This window comes from Pongo pygmaeus, chromosome 5 (genome assembly GCF_028885625.2).
Source record: "Pongo pygmaeus isolate AG05252 chromosome 5, NHGRI_mPonPyg2-v2.0_pri, whole genome shotgun sequence".
In the NCBI taxonomy this organism is placed as follows: Eukaryota; Metazoa; Chordata; class Mammalia; order Primates; family Hominidae; genus Pongo; species Pongo pygmaeus.
The window spans coordinates 158,185,085-158,211,641 of record NC_072378.2 but is presented as its reverse complement, the minus strand read 5'-3'; the positions used below and the strand labels follow the sequence as shown (position 1 = coordinate 158,211,641).

The window sequence follows — 26,557 nt, the reverse complement described above, 5'->3', positions numbered from 1 at the left end:
GTCAGGACCAGGCCAGGCTGGGATTCCTAGTGTCCATGAGCGACTCCTGCCCCCTCCCCCAGATCTCCACCTGCACACTGGAAACCTACACACTGGAAGCAAAGCGTGTCCACCTGTCGAAGAAAGCGTGAGACACGCACAGGCCCTGGAGAGGCACTGGTCAGTTTTGCAGCGAGTGAACATACACCTGGTCTGATCATTTGCACTGTTTTACACACGGCTGATCCCAGACTTTGGGTGGAAGCAGGGGAACCGACAGCACCAGCCACTGCATGCTTGAGGAAGTGGAAGAGGGGTCAGCACAGATGAGGACCAAGGGACGGAAAGGGAAATGGAAGATCACAAGCCCAGCCCTGCCTGAGACGTGTGTCTCATCCCTCAAACAACAGCCTGATCCTGTATAAGGGGCTTCCATCCACGCGCCTCAAGCTGTTTTGGCAGAGGGATCGCGTGTGTGGACTTCCCCTGCGCAACTGTGAACAAGCACACCAAACTCAGTGGCCATGCGCCTCCTGGGCTACTGCCTTAGTTTAACGCCTTGCCTCCCATCTGAGCGTGGTAGTCGTGGCATGGGTGGCCGTGGGCTGCCTCTGCTCCTGGGGAGGTTTGCTAGGAAGGCTGCTTGGTGGCCTGTTAGTGAGCACACAAGCAAAAGGGAAGCCCTCGAAGGGAGCGGTGGCCCCCCCTCCTACCATGTCACTCTGTGACTGCGTGGCCCCGTACATGGTGATGCCATTGGAGGGTGCTGCTGGCTGCGGCGTGTCGGGCTGGATGTACCCTCTTCTGTCAATTAGGCTGCGAGAGAGAAGAAAACACAGGAGGAAGAGAGTGAATAAAAAGCCAGAGACGCAGCAGCACTATTTCAGGTTCCGCGTCGGGGCTCCGTCTTCCGGTGACAGGCCCACCTCAGGCAACTTAGACTACGCCTCTCCTCACTTTCGTGTATAATCAGTGACCAAATTCTGTCCCTTCTCCCTTTAAACATGACTACGGCATGGCCTGCCTCCTCGCCAGGCCAAGGGCGTGTTGCCTGCTCAGATGCCAGCATCTCCCTCTTGTCTACTAACTGCGGGAGCCTCTAAGCTGGTCTCACCCCCACCTGTCACCATCTGTCCCCAGCGCTCCTCTCCAGCCTCAACTGTACACCTTCTTACTACACTCACTCAGCAAATGTTGTTTCGAGTACCTGCTAGTGCCAGCGTAGCGCGTGGGAAATGACCGCCTGCCACGTGGGAACAGAGCTACAGCCCTGCCGGCACGCACTCTGCTTTGCTATCTCTGTGTTTTTGTTTGGACTCTTCCCCCCTCTCTCCCAAAGTCACTTTTCCTGCCCCTCTGCTCTCCATTCTTCAAGGCCAGGTTCAAAAGCCCCTGCTCTTGCCCCTAGCCCCCTTCCCCTCTCTCCCCTTCTCTGATTCTCTCAGCCCCACACATCGCTTTCCACCTGCAATCAAGCTCCCAAGGGCAGAGTCTTCATCTTGTGGCCTCCCGTGGCACCTGGTCCTGTGCCTGGCACATAGAGATGGGGATTAAAGCCCCTCGTCCACATCTGTCACAGAGCGTGGAGGGCAAGGACCGCCAGGCCGTCTCAATATCTGTATCTCTGAGACTGATACCCAGCAGGTGCTGCAAAATTCTTCTTGATGGAATGAATAAAAATGGGTCCCTTGTCCCACAGACAAGTTTCTGAGTAGTGCTTCTAAAGACATCTGTTTCTGTACTCTACGGTGCTGGGCTCATTAGAAGGTGGGGTAAAGTTGCCTTTTTTTTCTCCCCAGTGAAGGCTCAGCATTGACCTTGAGTCTAAGGGCAGAAGTGTAAGGAGCAACAGGAAGTTCAGCTAATAAGTGAGTATCCCTGGAGCAGCCCCCACAGTGTGGGACCAGGCACACCCACAGCACAGAATCTTCCCCAGGTGCTCTGCATTTTGCAAAATACACAAGTGTATCCAGAGGCCACGCCCATCCCCGCCTCTGAGGACTGACTACCTGGGCTGCTTTTCTCAGAAAGCAGGGCCTCCTACGTGTCAGTATAGCTTGTGGAACACGGGAGTTAACCTCATGACTACTGCCTTCAGGTCTTCAAGTGGCAGAACAATAAGCCAGAAAAACCACTTGTGACGGGATCCTCAAATGGGACTCTCTGCCTCAGTTCCAGCTGAACACTCCATAGGTTTAGAAAAAACAACAGTCAACAAGAATCTCCACCTTTCAAAGAAAAGTGCCTGACCTCCTCTGCAGGATGTCAAAGGGGGTTCTCAAACCAGCTTTGCAACCCTCCCTTCAAAGGTACAAAGGGTCCGAGGGGAAAAGAGCAGAGAAGGCTGTCTTGGACAAAGGCGTTCTGCCCTCTAGTGTGGGTGACAGCCAGGGATGGGGCTGGGACCTGGGGTTGGGTGAAGGTCCAGGTATGGATCTCATGGGAGAGAGCCAGTGTCAAGACGTCTTGAGGGACCAGGCGCAGTGGCTCACGCCTGTAATCCTAGCATTTTGGGAGGCCAACGCAGATCACCGGAGGTCAGGAGTTCGAGACCAGCCTGGTCAACATGGTGAAACCCCATCTCTACTAAAAATACAAAAAATTTAGCCAGGAGTGATGGCACATCATTGTAGCTGTAGTGTAGCTGTAACCCCAGCTACTTGGGAGGCTGAGGCAGGAGAATCACTTGAACCTGGGAGGCAGAAGTTGCAGTGAGCCAAGATCATGCCATTGCACTCCAGCCTGGGCAACAGAGACTCCATCTCAAAAAAAAAAAAAAAAAAAAAAGAGGTCTTGAGGGAACGTCACGGGTTGAACTGTGCAGAAAGATATGAAGTCCTAACCTGGTACCTGCGAGTGTGACCTTACTTGCAAGTAGCGTCTCTGCAGATGCAACCAAGTTAAGATGAGGTCACACTCGATTGGGGTGGGCCTTTGTCCAATGTGGCTGGTGTCCTTATAAGAAGAGAAAGAGGTGAGGAAGAGAATGCTGGGTGAGGGTACAGAGACACACAGGAAGAACACCATGGGCCGACAGAGGCTACCCCATGGTGAAGCATATGCCAGCCAAGGAACGTGGAGGGCTGATGGCCCCACCAGGTGCCAGGAAGAGGCAAGGAAGGGTTCTCCCCAGCCTCGGGGCGGGTGCAACCCTGCCGGCACCTTGATTTAAGGCTTCGAGCCTCTGACTGTAACAGAACAACTTTCTGTTGTTTTAACCCTCCCATTTCACAGCACTTGTTGGACTGCAGTGCCCTAGGAAACTACTACAGGACTCAGCCCAAGACGGCCGCAGAGGGAGCGCCACAGAGAGGCCTGTGCACGGCTCATGGCCGAGGGCCCACCCGGGACTGCAGTGGCAGGTGTCTCCATCAAGGAACTGCAATGGGGGGTCCTCAGAGGAAACTCTCGGTCAGGCGCTCCCAGACCCCACCAGGTTAGAGCATTGGTGGGGGACCAACAGCACCGACCCCCTGTCCCAAATCCCCTCCTCACTGTTGGCCAGCAAGTTGGTGAGGAGACAGGACTAGCTGGTGGGTGGGGGCAGAGCTCAAGGGGAACAGGGATCCCCACAGTCCTCCCAACCAGGGTCGGGTGAAGGGATGGGAAGTGTTAACTGTCAATAAACTTGGCAGTTCTGATGCACTGAAATGACACTATTTTGGAGGCAAAGTGCTCTGACGCGCTCTCTCTTGCTCTCTCTTTTTTTTTTTTAAATGACAAGAGAAATTAAGGGGCTTGCGGGGGATTTTACCCAGGAGCGGAAAAAGAACTAGGTCATCAAAAGAGTCTGAAGGGACAGCAGGGAGAAAAAAATCAAGCGTTCTCGGCCAGCATCCCATCGTGTCCAGCCTGTTTAATGTAGCAGCTGGGCTCCCAGGGCTGCGATGCTCTGGACACAGCCCAGCGAGGCTCTGCCCGTCCTTCTCCTCCTCACCTGGACTCGCCCCTTGTCTTGTCTCACCTCTTGGTTCTCGGCTCGGCTCCCTTCGCCCCCCACTCCTGACACTAAACCCCTCAGCGTTTCCTGGGATGAGCCAGGACCCTCACCCTTGGGTCCCTGTACAGGCTGCCCCCTTTGTCTTTCAAAACCCTGCTCCTCCCCACCGCTTCCTCCTCCGAACTCCTTCTCACCCTTAGGAGAGATCGCAGCTTAGACCTACTCTTGGGTGGCCCACGCACCTCACTGTGCGCTGCCTGCCCATGGACGGTCCCTGCTGCCCAGGAGCTGGCCCTTCTCCTGTGCACCCCCAGCGCCTGGCACAGAGCCAGCCCCTCTCCCATGCACCCCCAGTGCCTGGCATGGAGCCGGCTCCACCGCACGTGTGCAGTCAATGGTGGCCACATGACCCACAGAACCGGCCCAAGTCTGGTGTGACACTGACCATTCCTTGGGCCTTTCTGTGTTCCCAATTTTCCATTCCTCCTGCCAGGCTTATATGAGGACTCCTTCCTCCAAACCTAGCCATACCCTGCCAGCTGCCATCCCTGCCTCTGGTGACACTGCAGGAACCGAATGTGGGTCTCTGAACTCTTGGTAAGCAGACTCCCAAAGGGGAACACAAGGACTCTCTCTGCCTTATTTGCATGGCATGGCACCATTTAAGAACCCATGAGGGGCAACTAAAGCACAGGGGTCTGGGCACGTGGGTCTGAGGCAGGGGACACTCTCAGCGGGTAGGCCTGGCCGGGATGCCCGGGAAGGCCCTGGCCCACTTAAGCGCACAGGGGCTGGGGCGAGGTAGCACAGCGGGAGGGGAAGGCAAGAGGGGACAAGAGGAAGGGGCAAAGGTAGGCATTACCCCCTCACATCTGCCTGGGGCCAGCCCGGAAGCCTATGAGTGGCCTATGTCCCTGCCCAAGCACCACAATGACCCAAGGAAAGCTACGGCTCCACTTTAACAAAGCAAATGTCTTATTTGCCTTGCTCTACCTTCACCCAATAAAAGCCTCCCCCGGAGCCCCTTCAGTGTGGCCCCAAATCCCTGGAGCCCCTTCAGTGCGGCCCCAAATCCCTGGAGCCCCTTCAGTGCGGCCCTACACCGCTTCAAGTCTGGAGCTGCCAGATTCATGAATCGCCGTCTGTTCAAATACACTCTTCAATATTTTAATGTCCTTCAGTTTACCTTTTAACAAATGATTCAAACACTTCTCAGGGTAAGACCATTCTCAAGAAATGTCCCACCCAAAGGAACATGGATTTTGGAAAAGATACAGCCCAAATCCAGCCAAAACAGCACATTTAACCCAGTGGTAGAAATAATTTTGGTTGTGACAGTTTGTGGTCTCTAAACAACATAAAGCCGTGCCATATGCAGATGAAGGACTCAGGAACAAGAAGGGAGATTTGGACAGAACTGAGGCCTCGGCATCCTCTCTTAGACCCACACATGCACTGCAGGCGGGGGAAAGAGGCCAGCTCTCCCTGGCTCTACTGTTTCCTGACCTGCCCCGCTAGTCACAAACAAGCCGGCGGGAAGCACCATGGACGCTGTGACAAATCAAGCCATTGCCTGAGAGACTTTCTGCTTAAAGAGCTCCCAGAAGGATCCCTGGGTGAGTCAGGAGGTTTCTTCAAGAGGAGCTGGTACCTGCCCAGGCACGTCTGACCCCCGTGGCCTGAGCAGCTCCTCCAACCCAGGATCCTCGCCTGCCCTTTCTAAGCCTCTGAGGAGGTCAGGGGTGCCTTGAGGACCCCTAGTTCAGGAGGACAGTGGCATGCTGGGCTCCTAACTTTCTAGGCTAAAGCTAGAAAATGATCAAGTTCTAGTTTTGCAGTAGCACCACGGCGGCTCCAAGTAATAACTCAATGCCAGTGCACAGATGGCCTTGGAATATATGCTTGGATTTTTTTTTCTTGAATTCTTTTTACCTCTCTAATGAGGATTCATTGAGGCTGATAATCAAATGAAGTTTGCATTCCACAAGAGCACATCGGTAAGGTCTGGGTGCACAGTGGGTCTGCCCTGGACACAGTCATGGTGGCTTTTGTCATTTCTCCCTGTTTTACACATTTAGAGACCAACAGGTAGGAAGCAGTAATAACTTGGAAACTCATTCTAGAGATCAGGTAGATTTGCTCAATATCTATTTGTTGATCATGGTTTGATTTATCGGTTGAAAATATTCTCCATAGGTGTAACTCACAAAGAATCTATATTTTGAACTTGTACACTCTGACTTGGAGGCAGCGTGCCTCAGTGGGCACACACTGGCTCTGACATTGGGCGGCCTGGGTGGGTGTCCTGACTAGCCGTCACTTACTTGCTGTGTGATCTTGGGCACGTTATTTAAACTCTGTGCCTCACTTTCCTCATCCATAGAATGGGATATAACGGTGCCTACCTATAGGTACAGAGTGAGCTTGTAAAAGGCTAATACAGGTAAAGAACTGAGAGCAGAGCTTAACACAGATTCAATAAAGGTCAGCTACTGCCATGGTTCGCGTCATCGTCATTATTACCATAACCACAGCCTCAACGACTGCGGCCTGTGTGGCTTTCTCCCTATGAACGTTTCTATTGTGTGCAAATCAACTTTCAAAACTGGTGTCCTCAGGCTTCCTGGCTGCTTCCTTCCTGCACATGTGTCCTGTCTCCTTGACGATGCTAACCACAGCTCCCTGCACACACCTTCAGTCATTAGTGGGGCCTCAGTCATTAGCAGGGCCACAGGCATCTGTCTCTCTATTCTGGGCTTTAGGAAATTTCCCCCAAATCAGACACAGATTCAACTGAAGATCAAAAAAGGTGTGAAGTGTGACACGACAAACAGCCAGATCTCGATTTCATGAAGGCCACGTCCACGTGGCACAAAGGGTCACGTGGTGGCCACCACCCGTTCCACCGGGGTGGGGGGCCTGTGCTAACGGCCGAGGCATTCAGTTTTCCAAGGTCCGTTAAAGAGCACGATGCGTCCTGAGTCTTACCTTGGTGAGATGGGCCCACACAGGGCAACACAGCAGTTGGTAAAGATATTTCCGTAGCTGTAGGGATTGTAATTTTCTTTACCTCTTTTATTTGACCAGGATCCTTTAATCTGAAAGAAAAGGAAAGTCAGTAACAAGCAATATCCTTCACACCAATGCATAGTTGAAGTGAGCTGGACCATGAGAGGCTCATAAAGAATGCAAATCATCTTTAATCCAAAGAAATGGAGGGATTTTTCTTAAAACAGGCATTTACTCCAAACTTGGAAATGTCCTAAAACAGCAGGTTAGATTAGGGAAAGAATAATATTCTCAGGGACAATCATCTTTTATTTGTACCACATGGTACTAAAAGGCCATCTCATATAAGCCAGCAGAGATTTTTTTCATACTCACATTTAGTGCCCTAAATAATAATGAAATGAATGGTAGGTGAAATGGTTCCCCTAATTGCTAATTTACAGACTGAAATAATTCAGCCTCTTGTGACCAAAATGGTCTGTTTTGCATATTCTAATATTTGTAGACACCAAGTACAAATAACTGTATTAATATTCTCTTATCTCATGTGTCTTATCACAACCTATTTTCTCAAGCTTTTGTTTAAGGTAACTGGACCTATCCTGAGACATTTAATTCACGTGTGGATAGAGACTTCTAACAAAATCTAAGTATAAAGAGCAAAGAGGACCACGCTGCTCTGGAAACATTCTCTAACATTTTGTTTCCTTTTTTTTTTTTGAGACGGAGTGTCGCTCTGTCATCCAGGTTGGAGTGCAGTGGTGCGATCTCAGCTCACTGCAACCTCTGCCTCCTGGGTTCAAGCGATTCTCTGGTCTCAGCCTCCCGAATAGCTGGGATTACAGGCGCCTGCCACCACACCCAGCTAATTTTTTTGTATTTTTAGTGGAGACGGGGTTTCACTGTGTTAGCCGGGATGGCCTCGATCTCCTGACCTCGTGATCCGCCCGCCTCGGCCTCCCAAAGTGCTGGGATTACAGGCGTGAGCCACCGCGCCCGGCCTTGTTTCCTATTTTCTTACTTCCTCTCCATCTGTATTAAGTATAGGCAGATAATCCTGGATAAAAAAGTTAAATTTTGAGTCAGGGCAATTTCCTCACACAGAGACATTAAATATGAAAGGCAGACTCAAACGTTCACTCCAAGATGTTGGCCCGCCATGGTCTCTACCAGGGGAAGTGTGATAAGAAGCTTACGAAACCATTTCAAAGGAATAGAAAGAACACTCTCTTCAGGGCCAGAAATGGGTGTTGCTTGGCCAATCTTAATATCTAATGGATGTGGTCGGAAAAACAGAGAAGGTAGAGATTCCCAGTACAGAAACGTGCAGAACGGCATGTGGAGAAGTTTCCACGGCACCGTCTCCGTTCCCAAGGGCTCACATCTGGAATGGGATGTATGGGAGAAGCTGGGCTCAACCTTTTCTTTCCTTTTTCTCCTCCATTGCCCAAAACCCAAGAACACGCCCATGTCCCGTGTGGTCAGGAACTTACGTCCTCATTTGTCGTCTGGTTGGAGCTGATCAAGTAGGTGTGGAATCCTGAGAGGCCAACAATGGACCAGACAGAGAAGAAGCACACCACAGCCTCCAGGACAGTGACGCGAGTCAAGGAGGCAAGCGGAAGTGAGGGACCGCGCCAGAGGTGGACGTGATGGAGGCCTGGAACTGAAACACCCGCGGGCACAGGCCTCTCTCTAGCTGCCGGCCTCTCTCTCACCCAGCCTTGCCTTGCTTCCTGCTCTTCCGGGAATTTCGTCTAACCAGATGGAGGCCTCCGTCAGGGCGGGGGGTGTCACCTGCCCCGGCGTGGAGCAGCCTGTGTGGCTCTGTGATGACTGGAGGGCTCCCTGGGCATCACCTACTCACTTCTTTCCTCTGACTTCTACTTGAACTTCACCTTTTTCTGTGCTTCACTGTGGAGCCAGTGACTGTGGCATCCTGATCAGGAAGCACACTGGTTTGAGTTGGCTGCAGCTCAGGCTCTGGGTGAAAGGATGACATATTGACTCGCACATCAATCACAGACTGTAATTTTGGCTTCTGAATGCTGAGGACTGCAGTGCCAACAGGCGTCTCCCCTGAGGAGAATGGCTTCTGAGGCCCAGAAAGCCCTCTGCTTTAGTGGACGGCCTCTTCTGTGCTTACAGAGAAGGGGAAGAAGGAGAAAATAAGCCCCTGAACCGGCGGTGGGATTTCTCGGAGTGACAGCAGGGTGAGGGGTATTTTTACCTGGGGGAGTTTTCTCAGCCCTTCAGCCAACCCCTGACCTATAAGGTCATCCTCAGCTGCTTGATAGGCAGCTGGGAACCACGAGTTCTCGCAGGACAGAGAGAGAGAGGAAGTCAAGAGTTCCACAAGATGTGTCCAACACAAAGGGAAAAAGCTTGGTGCTCTTCAGCAGATCAGATCCATCACCCGAGAGTGTGGCAATGTGAAAAGGCCAGAGACTTTTTCTGTCCCACAAATGTTTATAACATTCTATTTACAGGATACAGATATTTCTCAGGGGGAAAAATCCATTCATCCTGGGTCTGGCAGTTTACACATACATCTGGCATCCGCTATCGATACATTACAGGAAGGAGAAAGAAACGTGCCTGCTCTCCTAATGTTTCCGAGGATGAATGCCATATAGACCATGCCGGAACATGTCAGTGATGATCTTCTCCAGGCTGGAGATAATTCATCTTTAGACCAGAGGGCTGAGCACATTACCCAGTGTGGTGCCGTGGTCTGCTGTGCTATGGTTAACCAATGCCACCATCTGGGCACACAGGGCTGCACACAAAACAGGAAGAATGGGCTTCTGCCTGTTGACTGACTTTCAACATTGCACTAAACCACTGGGTCTGCTCTAGAAGGAGACGGTAGTGGGGAGTGGTACGGGACCAGAGAGACACAGGAAAGCAGACCCCTACCCACAGCTGCCGCCAGCCTAGGCAACCCCTGCTGGGCAAATGGCTATGGTGGGGGCTCTGTGTGCACATGGGGACATATGGATGGTTGCCCAGGCAGCAAAGATGGTCTCATTCTCAACTGCCTTCCCACAGAATGGGGCTAAAGAGGCCCCTTTCTCCACCCACATCCCCCCTGCCAGGAGGGGACAGACTTGGGAGGCAACCCCCTGGGATTCAGGTCATGCACTGGCTGGAAAGAAGAGGTGAAGTAGAGTCCAGGGAACACGATGAGGGAGCCAGTGGGAAGACTGAGTCAGGAAAGCTGGGTTGTGTGAGAGGGAGATGACACTAGACACTAGTGATGGGTTTGGATGAGCTACAAGGAAAAGACAAGAGCAGAAAGAGGAGGGGACACATGGAAAGGAAACAAGAAATAGCCAGGGTAGAAAAGAATCAAGAACAGAACCAGATTTATTTACTGAATAGTACATGAAGAGCCAAACTGCAATCCCAGAAATACTTATGTGTCACCAAGAGTTTACGACCCAGGGAGAATGATGACAAATCAAAATGCATATAACATTCCCATGTATGAACCATATGAAACCTGGCATGTACGAGCAGTCAGGATCCCAGACTGAAAGTGGCTGCAGCTCCTTTGACAATGTCAACTATGCTCCTTACCCTCATCGGGAGGTATCATAGCCAGCGGATATAGAATTCTAAAGGTTTATAGCAACAATAAAAAAATACAGCATATATATATATATATTTGACATGAAGTTTCGCTTTTGTTGCCCAGGCTGGAGTGCAGTGGTGCGATCTCAGCTCACTGCAACCTCTGCCTCCCAGGTTCAAGTGATTCTGCTGCCTCAGCCTCCCGAGTAGCTGGGATTACAGGTGCCCACCACCATGCCTGGCTAAGTTTTGTATTTTTAGTAGAGACAGGGTTTCACCATGTTGGCCAGACTGGTCTCGGACTCCCGACCTCAGGTGATCCTCCCAAAGTGCTGGGATTACAGGTGTGAGCCACCATGCCCGGCCAGCTTTTCTATTAATATCTCATGTGCTTTAGACACATTTTGTAAATTGCAGAATGCAGTTCCACTGTCAGCTTGCAGCTGTGTCAAAATGACATGAATCCAAAGTAGGATGTGAGATGCAAGATGCAGCCTGCTGGCACTACCCACACCCTGGGACCCAGCTGACTCAGGAGGTCTCAAGGAACCATCAGCATCATCATTCATAACAATGGGTGGCATCACTGGGGTGTGTCAGGTCCTGTTCTGCTTAAACCTCAGAGTGACCCAGGGAGAAGCATGACTCCCTCTTAACACACAGGGAAACCGAGGCAGAAAGCAATGAAGTAATTTGCTTGAGAAATAGCAGAGCTAGGATTTGAATGCTGGAAGTCTGCTCTGCTGGGATGACAGAAGAATCTTAGGCTGGTCCCTTTCCTAATTCTTGCCAAGGGGCAGGTGGCCCTAGACCTACCCCAACCTCCTGCTTCTCCAGGATTCATGAACCTGTGGCAGCTTACATGGTTTGTTCCCTTTCATATCCACTCTCAGACTCAGATACAAATATACAGACACACATTCCTTACTGGCCCACTGGCTATATGCTGAAAATATCTATGCCATAATAAGATCAAGAAATAGAAATTTCTTTTAAAGGTATCAAAACCCATTTACTGTCTTTTTTTAGAAAGAGAAAGGAGAGGAAACAACCCAACTCTACTGGGAGCCAATTTCATAAGCAGCTGGGACTTTGTTTACTGCATCGAGGATGGGTTTCAAATCATAGCAGCTACCGCTGCACCTCTGTCTCCCCCACAACCCCTGCTAAGAGGGTTTGTCCCCGTTGTGGCCAGAAGGATGGCTTTACATTCCCCACAGCCCTAGCCTAAGAGGTTGCACACTGTGGTACTCACTAAACGTTTATGGAATTGAAAAACTCTGACAAGCACTGCTCTGCAGAGACCCTTCCCTCGAATTCCTGCCTAATCCCAGAAGTGCAGGCTCTGTGTCCTTCTGTGCACCCAGCCCTGCACTGGGGACAGGACAGGGAAGGAAAGGACCAGCTTCCTGCCCTAAGGGAATAGGGGCTCTGTTTGCAGCAGGAAGGTACATAAGGGAAGAAGGTTGTGCAGGAGGCAGAATGGTTAGGATGCATCAGTATTTGGAGGATCATAAAAGGTGAGAGATCATGGGACCACATATGTTACATGTCCAGAATTCCTGGATTCCAGAATGGCCAGGGAGATGATGTCCTTGCTCTCATTCAAATACAATGTGGGCTTGTGCATTCTTGTGTTTTAAAATTTTTTTAGTTGTAATTTCCAACATGATAAATTATCTATCTATCTATCTATCTATCTATCTATCTATCTATCTATCTATCTATCTATCCATCTATCTATCTATCTTCAAAATATACACAAACAAAAGCTCTTTGGAGGTCCTTAATAATTTTTCAATGTGTAAAGGAGTCTTGAGACCAAAAAGTTTGAGACCTGCTGGAACAGAATAATAAAATAGTAAGTGGTGTTGGGACACTTCATTAAACATTTAGAAAAAAATAAAGCTAGAACTTCAGCTTGCACCACATCCACAAAATTATCTGATAGATAAATTACTGCACCAAATGTAAGAAACACAATATAAAGGTATTTGAGGAAAATTAAGGAAACATTCATGTAACTTTGGGGTAAGGACATAAGACACAAACCGAGGAGCCACGTAGTATGAGATTGACAGATTGTGTTCATTAATAAACACTTTTGTGTAAAAAAGTAAAGTTAAAAGGTAAATGCTGGATTTGGAGATTGGCAAAGGATACTTAAAAAATTATTATTATTATTTTTGAGAAACATAAAGAACCCCTACATGTTCGTAGAAAAAGAACAAATAACCCAACTGATACATAGACATGTACTGGCATACCTTGTGATAAGAAAAAAAAAAGGCCCATGAACATAAAGAGAGGTACAATCTATTATCCAGAAAATGGAAATAAAAACAGTGTAATTATTTTCTTTTCATCGAATTGGCCAAAATGACAAGACTGTTCACAGCCAGTGCCATAAAGGTGTGGGGACACAGGAGCACAGACTTGTCCAATGTCTTAAGAGGAGCATTTGGCATCCCTATCGACGTTTAAATGTGCTTCCCTTCAACTCAGAGATGGCACATCCATTGTCAATCCTAGAGACACAGTAATATGTGCACATAGAGATACACAGAAGAAAATTCACTACTTCATTTCTTGAACAGTAAAAAAAATTAAATCTAATATCCATCAACAGAAGACTAAACTATAGTTCATCTACATTGTAGCATTCTATGAAATAGTTAAAAAAATGAGGTAGATCTATGTATCATCATGGAAACATCTCCAGGAAATATTTTAAAAAACCAAATTGTGGAACCATGCAAAAAAAAGGGTCCTTTTTAGGTAAAGTCCTCCCACTCCTGTATCAGCATATGTGTATGATGCACATGGATGTATTCAAACTCTAAGACCATCTGGAAGGACACACCAAAGCTGGCAAGGGTTCCTACAGCAGAACGGAGGAAGGGTCAACAGAAACACTTTCTTTTCACTCTTGTATTTCTGGACCACTGGGGATTTTTTACGATGAGAATAGATTCTCGTAGGACTTGGGTGCTTTGAAAAAACAACCTCCTTCCCACCTTGTGGTCTTATGAGACACAATCTGATGCTTTTTCTTCATGAACCTCCCTCAGTGGGGCTGGTTAGGGGCAGCAGGAAGTATCTCAGTCCCCTGGCGGGAGGGAGGGTGGTAGTTGGGAGAACTGGGCTCCAGCTCCGAACACCCGAGTAAGTCATTCACTTCTCAGCATAGCTGCAGCTGGAAGCAGCCTAAGGATCCCTGTCCCACCGACTTTCTGGGGTCCCTCTGAGGATCAGCAGGTATCAGGACGGACAAGTTAGAAAAGACCTGTGCTGCCTTCGTGATTTTCCCATTGTGGTGTCCTTTCTGTGGGCCAACCTAGAGCCTCCTACCAAATTCCATTAAAACAGATGATGCGTATTAGGCCACTGTGCCTTTCAGATGGGTCAGTGTCCAGTGAATGCAACTTGGGGATGAAAATGCTTTCTGTCACAGCCTCTGCAAATGGAGAATCAATCAACATTTGATTTACCAACCACAGAAAACCCTCCACATTTTAAGAGAGCTGAACAATAAGTCATGATTAAAAATGGCTGTAATCCCTTTAATTGGATGTTAATGCTACGTTACACTGAAATGAGTGTTGATGGGCAGGGCTTCCCCTTTCGGGGTCTTCCTCAGGGAGGCCCAGGGCCCTTGTGGCTCCCCAGCAGGTGTTTCTGAGGGTTTCGGCCTCCGTGAATCGGAGAAGCCAAGGCGGCATCACCACATGGCTTCCCCGACAGGCACCTGACGGGTAACATTTCCTATGAGGCTGTGACATTCTCATTGACAAGCAGCTGATTTTTCCCTCCTTCCATATTACATGCAGGTAACTAAAGAGAGGACCTTCAGGTCACTCTAGGCCAATGGGGAGACTCATGTATGTTATCTTTTAGGTTCTTTTTGTAAACATATCTTAGACAGAACTCACCACTGCTCCCCAAATTGGCACTAGCTGTATCCCCCTTCCAGTGCAACCCTTTCCCCCAGGCACTCTTGGCAGAACGCTCCTACTTCTCTGCCCTCACCCCTCCCCAAGCACGGATCCCACTGCCCTGCCTCTCCCTACTGAGCTGTCCCTCTGCCACCGATTTTCCCCGTGGGGGCCTTTCCTCTGCAAACATCTGTTCCACTCTGTTGTGTCCCTGATGCAAGATAAATGTTCTTGCCAGACGCAGTGGCTCATGCCTGTAATCCCAGCACTTTGGGAGGCCGAGGTGGGTGGATCACTTGAGGTCAGGAGTTCGAGACCAGCCTGGCCAACATGGTGAAACCTCATCTCTACTAAAAATATAAAAAATTAGCCAGGCATGGTGGCGAGCACCTGTAATACCAGTTACTTGGGAGACAGAGGCAGGAGAATAGCTTGCATCTGGGAGGCGGTGGTTGCAGTGAGCCGAGATCTCACCACTGCACTCCAGCCTGGGCAAAAGAGTGAGACGCCATCTCAACAACAAAAAAAAAAAAAAAAAAAAGAAAAAAATGTTCTTTAAAACAAGCATCAAAACCCAGCACTGATGATGTCATTTACCTGCCAGCATGCAGGGGATGAAGGGACCCCACCCCCTTAGTCTTCAACACTGTCACGCCTGCCCCCACCCCAGCAGGGTTTAGCTATCACAGCCCCTCCCAGTTTTCTGTCTCACGCTTGGGTGTGTAAGTGCACCTGTGTGCTCACACAATGCAGGGCAGACCACATGTTGATGGGGAGCCCTGCCTCCTTTTGATGCCCAGCCAAAGCAGGCACCCTGTCCAATGTGGAGCGAGTGGGCACAACACCAGGATGCCAGGCATGGCCCTGCAGATGGGCTGCCCCTTCCTGATAGCCCCTGGCACCATCCTCTGGGCCTTGCTCAGGCTGTGGGCACTGCCTGGGACCTCTCCCTCCATGTCCCCAATAGAACCCAACCATCTCCCACAGCCCTGCATGGAGGCCCCTGCCACTGCCTCTCCTGATGTCCCTGCAGGACGCCCCACCCCAAGCACAGGCTGTGTCTTTTTCATGGCACCCAAGCCTTATTCTGCATAAGGAATCCTAGTGAGAACCCAGATCTGGGCAGCAGCAGATGCCGGCAGAAGAGGGTGAGCCAGTGTATTTGTGCGCTTGCTCCGTCTCCCCGCTCTCATACTTCCAGGGCCCAGGCGGATGGTTCTCGACCTTGTGACCTGTCAGGTTTTGCCCATGGTGGCTGTTAAGTAAAATGGTTTTACAGGAAATAGTTGCTGAGTGGATCTCCTTTGTTTGAACATGCCTGGCTGTGTGGACAGAGGGCCCAGTCTCTCTCCATTCGTCTGTGTCCCTGGGGAAGGCCAGGGGGCTCTTGTCCATGGTACGGGGCAGCTACCTCACGGCCACAGGCCCTGAGAGGCCCCTCCCCACTGCCTCTGCTTCTCTGATACAAAGAAGAAGAGGAGGAAATGGAGTTTGGTGCAGGCAATGGGAGGTGAGAAGGAAGGAGTAGGAGGAGGAGGGAGGGAGGGAGAACCGACTATGGACTCTGAGCCAGAAGTGCACCCTCCAAGGCTGCATCCCCGCAGCGGGCACCCTGCCCTATCCCTCACCCCTGGGAGGGCTGATGGTACAGACTGGGAAGGGGCCTGCTGAGCACCTGAAAATGAGTCAGGCATTCTGTCACAGCCATCTAGGGCCTCCTCTACTGCCCTGCCTCCACCTCCCCCTCCTCCCTCCTTCTCCTCCTGGGCTGGCCACACTCTGGCACTAGATACCACCCAGTCCTGGCTTACTTACAGTAGAAGCTACTCGGTTCCTTTCTCCTAAAGTTCTGCTTGGTTTTATGTGGGCCTGATGAAGAGCTTTCAGTGTATCAATGTTTCCATCATTGACACTCGATATTTCTGCCAAGGTGTCTTAGACGGTTGTCTATTAGCCATTTTTGTTTCTAATCTCTCTCGCTTCCTCAATGACATTGTTTTTAGTTGGATATTTTGCAGAGTAAATCTGCTGTGAGAAACCTTTGCCTGTGCCCTTATTTCTCATCAAAATATTTTTATTGCTTGGTCAGGAAATTAGATATGAGGTCACTGAAAATGTGAAAATACAAGTTATTGGCTTGCCCGAGAAAACGCTGCAGAGGTCACTTGCAGAGGTCCCACTAGACTCCAGTCCTGTGCTCAGGCAAGTCAGCTGGGAAACTTCCTTCAGTTTTAAAAACTTGGGACTTTACAGATTTCTTGCTCTGGATGGAGTACAGATTTGGAGAGGACGAAGCATGGGCAGCTCTGCCATCAATCAAAGGATGGCTTTTATGAGTGTGCCCCAGATCAAACTCATCCATCATAAACCAGCCACCCCAACAGACACTCTCAAGCTCTCAGGATCTCAGCAGTGGAAGGGGCTGGGAGGTCTTGAGTTTAACATTTCTCTAATGCTAGAATCCCCCACCACACTGACAAGCAGGACCCAACTTCCTTTCTAGCACTCCCAGTCACTGTGATCCAGGGCTTCTGCGGGCCAGACCCCTGAGTGGCCCTTGAGTTTGGCACACTCTTCCTCAGGAGCTGCAGGGCTTCACCACATAAGCTCATGCTGGCATCCCCATGTCACCTCCAAAGCCACAGGTGTCCAGAGGAAAGATAGGCACCAAAAATACCAACAGGTGTGCTGATGGGATCCAGCCCTACTCAGCACATGGTTCTCTAATAACCAGAATTAATGTTTTTTCAGAAACACACGGCAATCCAGCAGCACCCAATGCATGCTTACTCTTCCGGAACACAAACTTAGGATCAATCATCTGCGCAACACTTCTTAATAGACTCACTGGAGGACGAACTCTTCTCCAAAGCACATATTTCAAACAGAAAGCACCCTATCGGAACACAGAACCTTCAGGCACAGAACCATCGATGAGGGGAGGGGCGTCAGTGGCACACAGAAGAAATGTCTCTGTACTTTGCACGTTAAAGCACCCAGCACCTTGCTTCGCAGAGTGGGTGTGTCTGATGTTCTTGAAATTCACTCCTGCTTCCAGAAAGGATTAAGGAGACCCAGGCTGGGGTGCTGCCCACACTGCTCACTTCTCCCGCGCTAGGAACAGCTTTGCTGGCTCTTCCTGGACCTTGCTTTTAGACCCTGCTTTTCTCCAGGGGGAATGGGGTTTTGTCAGGGTCTTTTTGTTGGCTGCCCTGGCGTATTTTGGGTTTAGAGTTAAGTCTCCTTTTCCCAGGCAGGAGCCCAGCAGGACCTCGGGTCCATAACGGAGGTGCCACAAGACCAAGCAGGGAGCAAATCAGCAGGAGGGAAGTGAGGATGGGCAACCTCCCTGTGAGCAGCGTGGGCCAGCAAGGGCCTTTGGGGCATCCCTCGAGCATTTCCAACCTGAACTCTGGGGAGGACATGTCTGTCTACATCTGTACTTATTGATAGACATACAGATATAGATGCGTGCACACACACACACACATATATCCTTATATAATCCTTATATGTGTGTGTGTGTGTGTCTATAGCTACATACACAGGTATATATGAGGGCTTAAAAATACATACATACACACACATCTAAGGATAGACAGTGCTCTGTGTGTGTGTGTGTTTAAATCCATCAAGTGACCTGTGCAATGAGGGATGTGTGTTGCTTTCAGGCGCTACGCCCTGGCTGACATTTTGGAAGGCCTTGGCTGGAGGTGCGGGTGTGGCCTGCGTCTGGGTTTTTAGGACCTGCGTGCAGTCAGCAGGCTGTGGCTGCCCCGCCCCTGAGTGTGGAGGAGGTGCCAGGAACTCCTGCAAGGGGGAGCATCTGGCTGTGGGAGGAAAAAGTCAGCACCCAGATGAGGAAACACTATTTGGAAAGGCGGCGGCTGAGACTTCTACGTGTTTTCAAAAACTGGGCCAATAGGGAAAACTCTTTACCTCCATCTGAGAATGATTTTTAGGGGAAAATAAAGTTTGCTCTGGCCTGAATAAGTAAGAGCATCTCTCTTCCTCCCTTCCCTTCCCACACTCCTTCCCGCTGCGGGCTCTGGGCATGGCCAGCACGCTACTGCCACGCTTGCTTCTTAACAGCAGCACCGGTCTGTGCCCCTACGGGGGATGCCGTGTTCTTGGTTCCGCAGACTGTCAGCCCAGCCACACCATGCAGCGTGCAGACGTGTGCTCTCAAAGAAGGTTCTGGCAGAGTCTCTTTGAAATCCCTCTGGCCACACCTGGAAGCCGTGCTTTGGAGCTGAGTCTTTCCGGTATTTCCTGAATAATTGACTTTGTCAGCATATCATTGTCAAGTACATAGTGGTTGACTATTGCGGGTCAAAAAATTGAGACACAAAAGGGTTAAGAAATGACTCCGGGCCTCATAATTAATTGCCATGGAGCAGGTATTAAAAGATTTGACCCCAGTCCAGGACTGCCTACTTGGTCTCTAATGACAGCCCTTCTGGGATCTTGATAGGATAAGACGCATGACTTGGGAGGTCTGTCAGGAGCTCTGATAAAGACCAGGCAGTGGCCGGGCGTGGTGGCTCATGCCTGTAATCCCAACACTTTGGGAGGCCGAGGCAGGCAGATCACGAGGTCAGGAGTTCAAGACCAGCCTGACTTGGTCATGAAACATGGTGAAACCCCGTCTCTACTTAAAATACAAAAATTAGCCAAGCATGGTGGCACAGCGCCTGTAATCCCAGCTACTTAGGAGGCTGAAGCAGGAGAATCGCTTGAACCCGGGAGGCGGAGGTTGCAGTGAGCCGAGATCGTGCCAGTGCGCTCCAGCCTGGGCGACAGAGTGAGACTCCGTTTCAGGAAAAAAAAAAAAAAAAAAAAAAAGACCAGGTAGCAACAAGACCACTCCACACACAGTCCCTCTACGCTCCACCTGAAGGGTGGCGCCCAGGGGACACGCACGGAGCAGAAGGTCGCCAGCGGGCCGGACACAAGGCAGCTGGAATGACCAGGCTTTGGGGTCGGCCTTTCTCAGTAGTGAGGAAGTGCTTCCCCCTCCCAGCCGAGAGGCACTCTTGTCATGGATATTTGTGTCTGAAACATGCACCAGGCCTCCTGCACATGCACAGGGTCTCAGGGAGGCACAGGTGCCAGGACAGAACTGGGGGGAGTTGGCTGAAGCTGCCACATACGTGAGGCTTCAGAAAAGCTTCCAGCTGGCAGCCCGGGCCCCAGTGCCAGTTCTGAGGCACATTTTTGAAACTTAATGTGACCAGCATGCTTTCATTACACAAACAGTTCCTTGTAAGACTTAGGCAAGCCTTTTCTTTAGGAAGGGAGAGGCGGCTTGGCTATGAGCTTTGCAGAAGCAATGTTCCCTGAAAACAGAAGGGCACAGGGAGGTGACAGTGGGGGGATGTTGCCCCTGGTAGAGTTGGGGAGAGGAACGGAGGAGGACATTTCTCGCTGGACCTGATCCTAATAGCGCAGGTATCGAGGATTTCATTCATTCCCTGGGCCACCTTTCCTTCCGGTCAACTTCTTCCCAAATCATTAATAGAAGACAGGACCTATCTGTTGAATTTATCCTCCAAGTCCCCTTTGTACATCTTCCTTATGTCCCAGGCCCCATCCACAGTATAGATATGAGTTTAAAAAGTATTAGTTGATGATAGAATCTGGACCTGTAACCAACATCGTATGCTGCCCACAAACACAGAGGTACTGGAAAAAGAGATACCGTCTATTATGGAAACATATACATATATATATGTAGGATCACATTTGTTTTTAGGTGTATCGAAATACCTCCCCTGCTCAAACACACATACCAGTTCTCAGGGACATGGCAGGTTGACTTTAAGAAGAACGTGATACATACATAAGTCATACTAAAGTTCTTCATTCTTTAAGAATTCCCTACCTCGCTGGGTGTGGTGGCTGATGCCTGTAATCCCAACACTTGGGGAGGCCCAGGCGGGCAGATCACTTGAGGTCAGCAGTTTGAGACCAGCCTGGCCAACATGGTGAAACCCCGTTTCTACTAAAAATACAACAATTAGCCAGGCATGGTGGCACATACCTGTAATCCCAGCTACTTGGGAGGCCGAGGTTCTAGTGAGCTGAGATCGTGCCACTGCACTCCAGCCTGGGTGGGTGATGGGGTAAGACTTGGTCTCAAACAAAAGAAAACAAACAAAAACGAATAATTGCCTAACTCAAGATGGAAATTACTCTGAAGAGTAATGAGAAGTTCAAGTCCAGTCTACCTGATTATATGAGGAAGAAAGAGAACCGGGTCACTGATGAGCCAGGTCAGGGGGTCCCATCTGTATTAAAGCCTGGGGCCCCTGGGAGGGATGGGACCTCATTCAAGCACTTAATGGGCACACGCTTTTCTTTCAAGATTCAAAATACTATGGTGCATCCCCATATTTATGCTTGGGAGGATGGGAAACCATCCTCGTTAATCCAAATGACTTGAGACTGACCATCTTTAATCTATTCAGGGTTATAAAAGGGTGTTCTGTTCCTGGAAATAATACAGTGATCCGAATGGCAAACTGTAACCCCCGACAGAATTGATACAGAGGGGTCTGAGGACTCTCACCTGGTGACTGCATGCCAGGATGCAACCCACACGTGGGGATCCCTACGTGTTCTGCGTGGACCACCTGCCAATCAAAATGAGATCAGTTGCAGCTCACAGCCCTACTTCTCCCCAAACCAACCTGACCGAACACAAATCCATGCTGATTTCTGGGGGTGGATAAGAACTCATACTTGGCTTCCTAGCCCTCGAGTTAAACAGGCTGAGTCACTCAGGGATGAAAGTATTCAGAAGCTACTACTCCTGCCAGCGGATCTGAGGGAGTTCTTTGGAATAAGATACATGAGAAGCAAGGCCAGGGCAGAAGATGAGGAGGTGTGCGCATAGAAGGTCAGCCAGATACTCAACACATTAGCATCGTGAAAACAGAACCATCACAAAGGATATCTTGCAGGACTGTCCTTAAGGGCATTTAGGAATCCTGTTTGCTGTGAACCTGTGGGAATGAAACCAACATTTAGTATTCAGATAGAAACAGCCTTCATGCTGAATGCTCTCTCATCTACAAAAAAAAAAATAGATGGCTAAAGATCAATGAAATAATTCTATTTTGTAAGTGCTACGACACCCAGTTTACTGATCAGAGATTGAGATGCCACTAAAGTTTTTCACCAAGAAAATGGAGGATTCATAATTAGGCCCAACATCTGCAGTGTATTTTTTCAATAAAAGCAGATGGATGTCTGCACACTTTCCCATAAATTATAGTTCTGATGACTCCTTTGTTTTCCTCATTTTAATAGGAAAACAGAATACTGTATGCTATCTTTTCTCTTCTGTTTTCCCCAAATTTGTTAACTTTTGACCCTGAAGTTCTGGAAACTAGGCTACATAAAAAAGACTTCTTTTCCTACACCCAGAGTAAACAAAGTCATAAAGCTGAAATTTATTAGACTTTTTTTGGGCTTTAGACATTTTAATATGAGCTGTCTTAGGCAAGAAAACATTTCTTTAGGGGCTTGAATAAAGAAGCATCTGACAGAAAGCAATTTTTATTTTATGCATTGACATCATACTTTTAAAAATAAAAATGGAGGTAGTTTAGTTTTGACAATACCATCTTGGGGTAGCGGTGCCAGGTCCCTCTGTGCTGTGGGAAGCCAGTGAGCCTCTGGGGACATCATTGGTCCTCATGCAGCAAGGAAATGACACAATAGACGGGTGCTATGGTGTCCCTGTGGCATCTGACCACAGGCGCAGCTGTACTGTGGGACTCAGTGGCAGGGGGTGAGTGGCCACCGTGTCCCCATGTGACCCGCTATGGGTGACCTGGGAGGGTGAAGAGTGGCTTGGCTCCCTATTCTTCCCAAGGTCCCTTTCCCTCTGTACCCACGGCCCACGTGTCTGAGTAGTGGGACATTGTGGGTTGGGGGGGGGCTGTGGAGAGGAGCTGCGTGGAGCGCTAATCAGGAGAGACGGTGCTTAAGGCTTCCTCCTCCATCTCTGCCAGTCCCAAAGGGCACAGACGCAAGTGCCTGTGCGGCCACGTGGAGCGAACGCAGCCTTGAGGCAGATGAGGGACCAAAAGAAATGATTTCTGTTTGTCTACTGCACCCTAATTATGTGGCTGGCCTACACCCTCCTTCCTCTCCACGGAAATCCAGACTTCGCCTTCCCAGGAATCTCGGAGGCCACAGAAATCTCTCCCACCCCTCCCTGTCCGGCCTTTCCCTAAGAGCCCAGGATCCCACAGAGAGACTCAGATGACAGCTCTCCTCTCTGCCTGTGCCAATGTTTTCTGAGGCTTAGAGGGTAACAGGAGCCATGTGAACCCCGTGCCCTTCCCAAAGCATCACATGCCAAGCCAGATAGGGTGGTGGGGTCGTGTCGTGGGGGTCACTGACGAGGGGGTGTCAAACAAGGGAAAAGGAAAAGTTTATTCGCTTTTGCCCAAGATATTCCAATAACTTACAGGCAGGTAAATTCTTAATACTTTTGTGTAGAAGAAGAGATGAACAATATTTAAGTATAGACTATAGTAAAATCCAGTTTGGTGGAGCCAGGGCGAGTAAAACCTTAGAGGAGCTGAAAGTGAAACACACATCGCAACCTGAGTGGTGGCAGGTGCAGACTTCACCGTGAGAGTGATAGCACGTGAGTGGGCAACGGTGTGAGTGTGAGCGAGCATGACAGCATGTGAGTGCGAGTGTGAGTATATTGGTGACTATATATGAGTGTGGGTGTAGCTAGAGTGTGTGAGTGTGGGTGTATAAGGGTATGTGTGTGTGGGTGTGTAAGGGTATGTGCGAGTGTGGGTGTGTAAAGGTATGTGTGTGAGTGTGGGTAAGGGTGTGTGTGAGAGGGTGTGTAAGGGTACGTGTGAGTGTGGCAGTGTAAGGGTATGAGTGTGTGTGAATGTGTGTAAGGGTGTGTGTGAGTATGTAAGGCTATGCGTGTGTGAGCTTATTGGTGAGTATATATGAGTGGCTAGAGTGAGTGTGGGTGTGTAAGAGTGTGTGTGTGTGTGTAAGGGTATGTGTGAGTGTGGGCGTGTAAGAGTATGTGTGAGTGTGTAAGGGTATGTGTGAGCATGGGTGTGTAAGGGTGTGTGTGAGCTTATTGGTGAGTATATATGAGTGTGAGTATGGCTAGTATGAGTGTGGGTATGTAAGGGTGTGTGTGTGTGAGCGTATTGGTGAGTATATGTGAGTGTGGCTAGCATTGAGTGTGGGTGTGTAAGGGTATGTGTGTGGGTGTGTAAGGGTATGTGTGAGTGTGTGTGAGTGTGGGTGTGCAAGGATATGTGTGAGTGTGAGCGTACTGGTGAGTATATATGAGTGTGAGTGTGGCTAGAGTGAGTGTGGGTAAGTGTGTGTGTGTGAGTCCATAAGCATACGTGTGTGTGTTCCCTGAGTTTATGTATATGACTAAGCACATGGCAACTGGCCCTTGACATCCACAATGCAGGGACAAGGCCATAAATACAATCCCATAATACACACGAAAGCATCTTGAGGTTGTTAAAGGTGATATACAATGTCTAGGCCGGGTGGGGTGGCTCACGCCTGTAATCCCAGCACTTTGGGAGGCCGAAGCAGGCGGATCACCTGAGGTCAGGAGTTTGAGACCAGTCTGGCCAAGATGGTGAAACCCTATCTCTACTAAAAATACAAAAATTAGCCGGGTGCTGTGGCCCACGCCTGTAATCCCAGCTACTCGAGGCAGGAGAACCGCTTGAACCTGGGAGGCAGGGGCTGCAGTGAGCCGAGATCCCGCCACTGCACTCCAGCTGGGGCAACAGAGCGACACTCCATCTCAAAAATAAAATTAAAAATAAAAATAAAAATAAATAATGTCTAAACACTGCTTTTCAGTGTTACATGTGTGCTGGAGGATCGGTTCGTATTTCTTCCCTAGTTGTGTCAACAACTGCTTCTTTGAAAATAACATATAATGCCCTAGTCGTTCTCTCTGCTTCTTTTGTCTATTAATGCACAGATAGGACCCTAGCCACATTTTTGCCATTTTGAGGACTCTGAAAATAGACGGAGAGGGTACCCCTGTCTGCATCCTGCCCAGCTGATGTGGAAAAGGTGGGTGTCCATTGTCCTCTTGCAAGCCCACCAAGTTATGGCTCTCAAGCACATATTACACATTTGTGTCACGTTTGGATGAAAGATTATAGTCAGAAAGAACGGGAACTAGGATTGAAAGTACCTATGAAAATTTGGGATGGTCCATTTAACGGCCCAATTTGACTAATATTCAAAAAGAATGAATGCAAAACATTCCCTCCCACCCACTTCCCCAACCCCATACGAACCCACCAGAAGAGAAAGGGAGGAAGACGTGCTCCTAACGTGAGCCTGAGCCCAGCCCACGCCATCTGTGGTTTGAGCACTGCGGCCTGGGAAGGAAGTGAAGCCGTTGTGCAGATACTTACGGAAACATTCCAGAAAGAAGCTATGGACTTGCTAATGAGGGGTTATGCTTCAGGAATGCGGACAAGAGGCAAGGCTAGTGCTTACTGTTGCTGTTGGTACTGTAATGGAATTTCAAAGGCCTAAATTTATAATTCAATGCAAATTCACTTCCTTCTCATCACTTTCTATTGTAGGAAAGTGAATGACCAAGAGACAAAAGAAATTCAAAGTTACAACCCTCAGAATGGAAAATGAAAAAATGCCATTTGCTTAGGCAAATAGATATTAAAATCATTGATTTCCAAATCTAATTTTTAATCAAAGTTGCTTCCTTTATATATATGCCAGGGGTAGTTAGCTCATGTTCTAGCAGATACTTAAACATCTTGTCAAATGTATGTTTTTAACATGTATAGATTTGTGTGCAAGAAAACCTAGTCTTTCTCCCCAGACGTCTTTTCTAGGGAGGGTGACCAGTGACTGTTCTTGCATAAGGAGGTACCACGTTAAAGAAGAAAACTCTGCTCTTCAATGGTCATCACTGCAGCACCTTGTCCTTTGTGCAAAATTTGGGGATGAGTCTTCCAGGGGACCCCTCAGCAGGAGAAAAACTGAGGTCACTGAGGTTGGAATAGGGACATGCGTATCAAGGAGGAGGTATTGTTTGGTGAAAACAGCCTGGCCTAGGTGTGAAAGATGGGGTGGGGAGTGGGGGATGACAGGGGACGGAGGAAGGATGGAGGAGGGTGAGATACAAAAGCGAGGCAGGCTGGAAGTGAGGAGGGGAAAGGGAGAAAGAAAGGGAAAGAGAGAGCCCGAAATGACCAAAATATTAAATCAAAATCAAATCGGAAAACCAAAGTCAGGCAAATGGTTACATACGTAATCTGATTTCGCCAGCATACTTACGAAGAATGACGTGGGTGATAACGAATGCAAATATAAAGACTGTCAGAAAAGACAGAGATAAAATAAACATATAAAAAAATCTGTAGTTTCTTTTCCCCACACAGTTGCCTACCCAGGGACAGTGGTGATCAAACCGTTCTGAAATGAGAGGCAGAAAAAAAAAAAAGTGGAAATCAATTAATAAAATGTCTTTTTACTTGCAGGAGCCCCGCCCCTCCCACCCAATACTCTGATAATATAACACAACGATATTATTCTGCATATTTCCAAATTAACCACTCAGAGAAATGTTTCACATCGAGACAGTTCAAGGACATCATCATTCTTTCAACAGAACGTAGCTGTTTTGAAAAAACAAACTGTATGCATTCTTCTCAAATGGCAACTTAAAGAAATAGGAGGGCAAATTCTCATTTCTTTTGGAAAGTAAAGATTCCTCTCTTTGGTAAAAGAAACTTCTTTGCATTCACTGAACAACCTTCCCTTAAGAGGGAACCAACACCACCTGATGCTAAGTTCTGGCCTGGGGCTGGATGTCAATCAAGTGACCTGCTTTGCATAGTAAATGGCCATAGAGAGAGGCCACAAAGGGCCTGGGACAGGACAGAGGAATAATCCTTTGTCCTCAGTTACAACCGTTCAGCAGATATCCATCACATTTATTAATGCATTGGGCCTCAAAACACCGCCTGATGGTAAGTTCTGGGCTGGGGCTGGATGTCGATCAAGTGACCTGCTTTGCATAGTAAATGGCCATAGGGAGAGGCCACAAGGG

At 49.0% G+C, this 26,557-nt stretch overlaps 1 protein-coding gene and 1 long non-coding RNA gene across 4 annotated transcripts in view; both read right to left on the bottom strand.

The window, feature by feature from the left end:
- Positions 1-26,557, bottom strand: part of ZDHHC14 (zinc finger DHHC-type palmitoyltransferase 14) — a 294,209-nt gene that overhangs the window by 19,660 nt on the left and 247,992 nt on the right. For all 3 annotated transcript variants that reach the window (XM_054493272.2, XM_054493273.2, XM_063666762.1), the window contains 5 exons: positions 25,783-25,920; positions 21,398-21,446; positions 8,422-8,524; positions 6,908-7,017; positions 693-795 (listed from right to left, as the gene is read on the bottom strand). In XM_054493272.2, the coding sequence (XP_054349247.1) occupies positions 693-795; positions 6,908-7,017; positions 8,422-8,524; positions 21,398-21,446; positions 25,783-25,920 (503 nt within the window). The remainder of the gene's footprint in view (positions 1-692; positions 796-6,907; positions 7,018-8,421; positions 8,525-21,397; positions 21,447-25,782; positions 25,921-26,557) is intronic.
- LOC134739762 (uncharacterized) lies at positions 8,532-21,389 on the bottom strand. The gene is made up of 3 exons (XR_010126807.1): positions 21,184-21,389; positions 21,011-21,074; positions 8,532-9,064 (listed from the first exon to the last, which is right to left on the bottom strand). It is a non-coding gene; the product is annotated as an uncharacterized LOC134739762 (long non-coding RNA).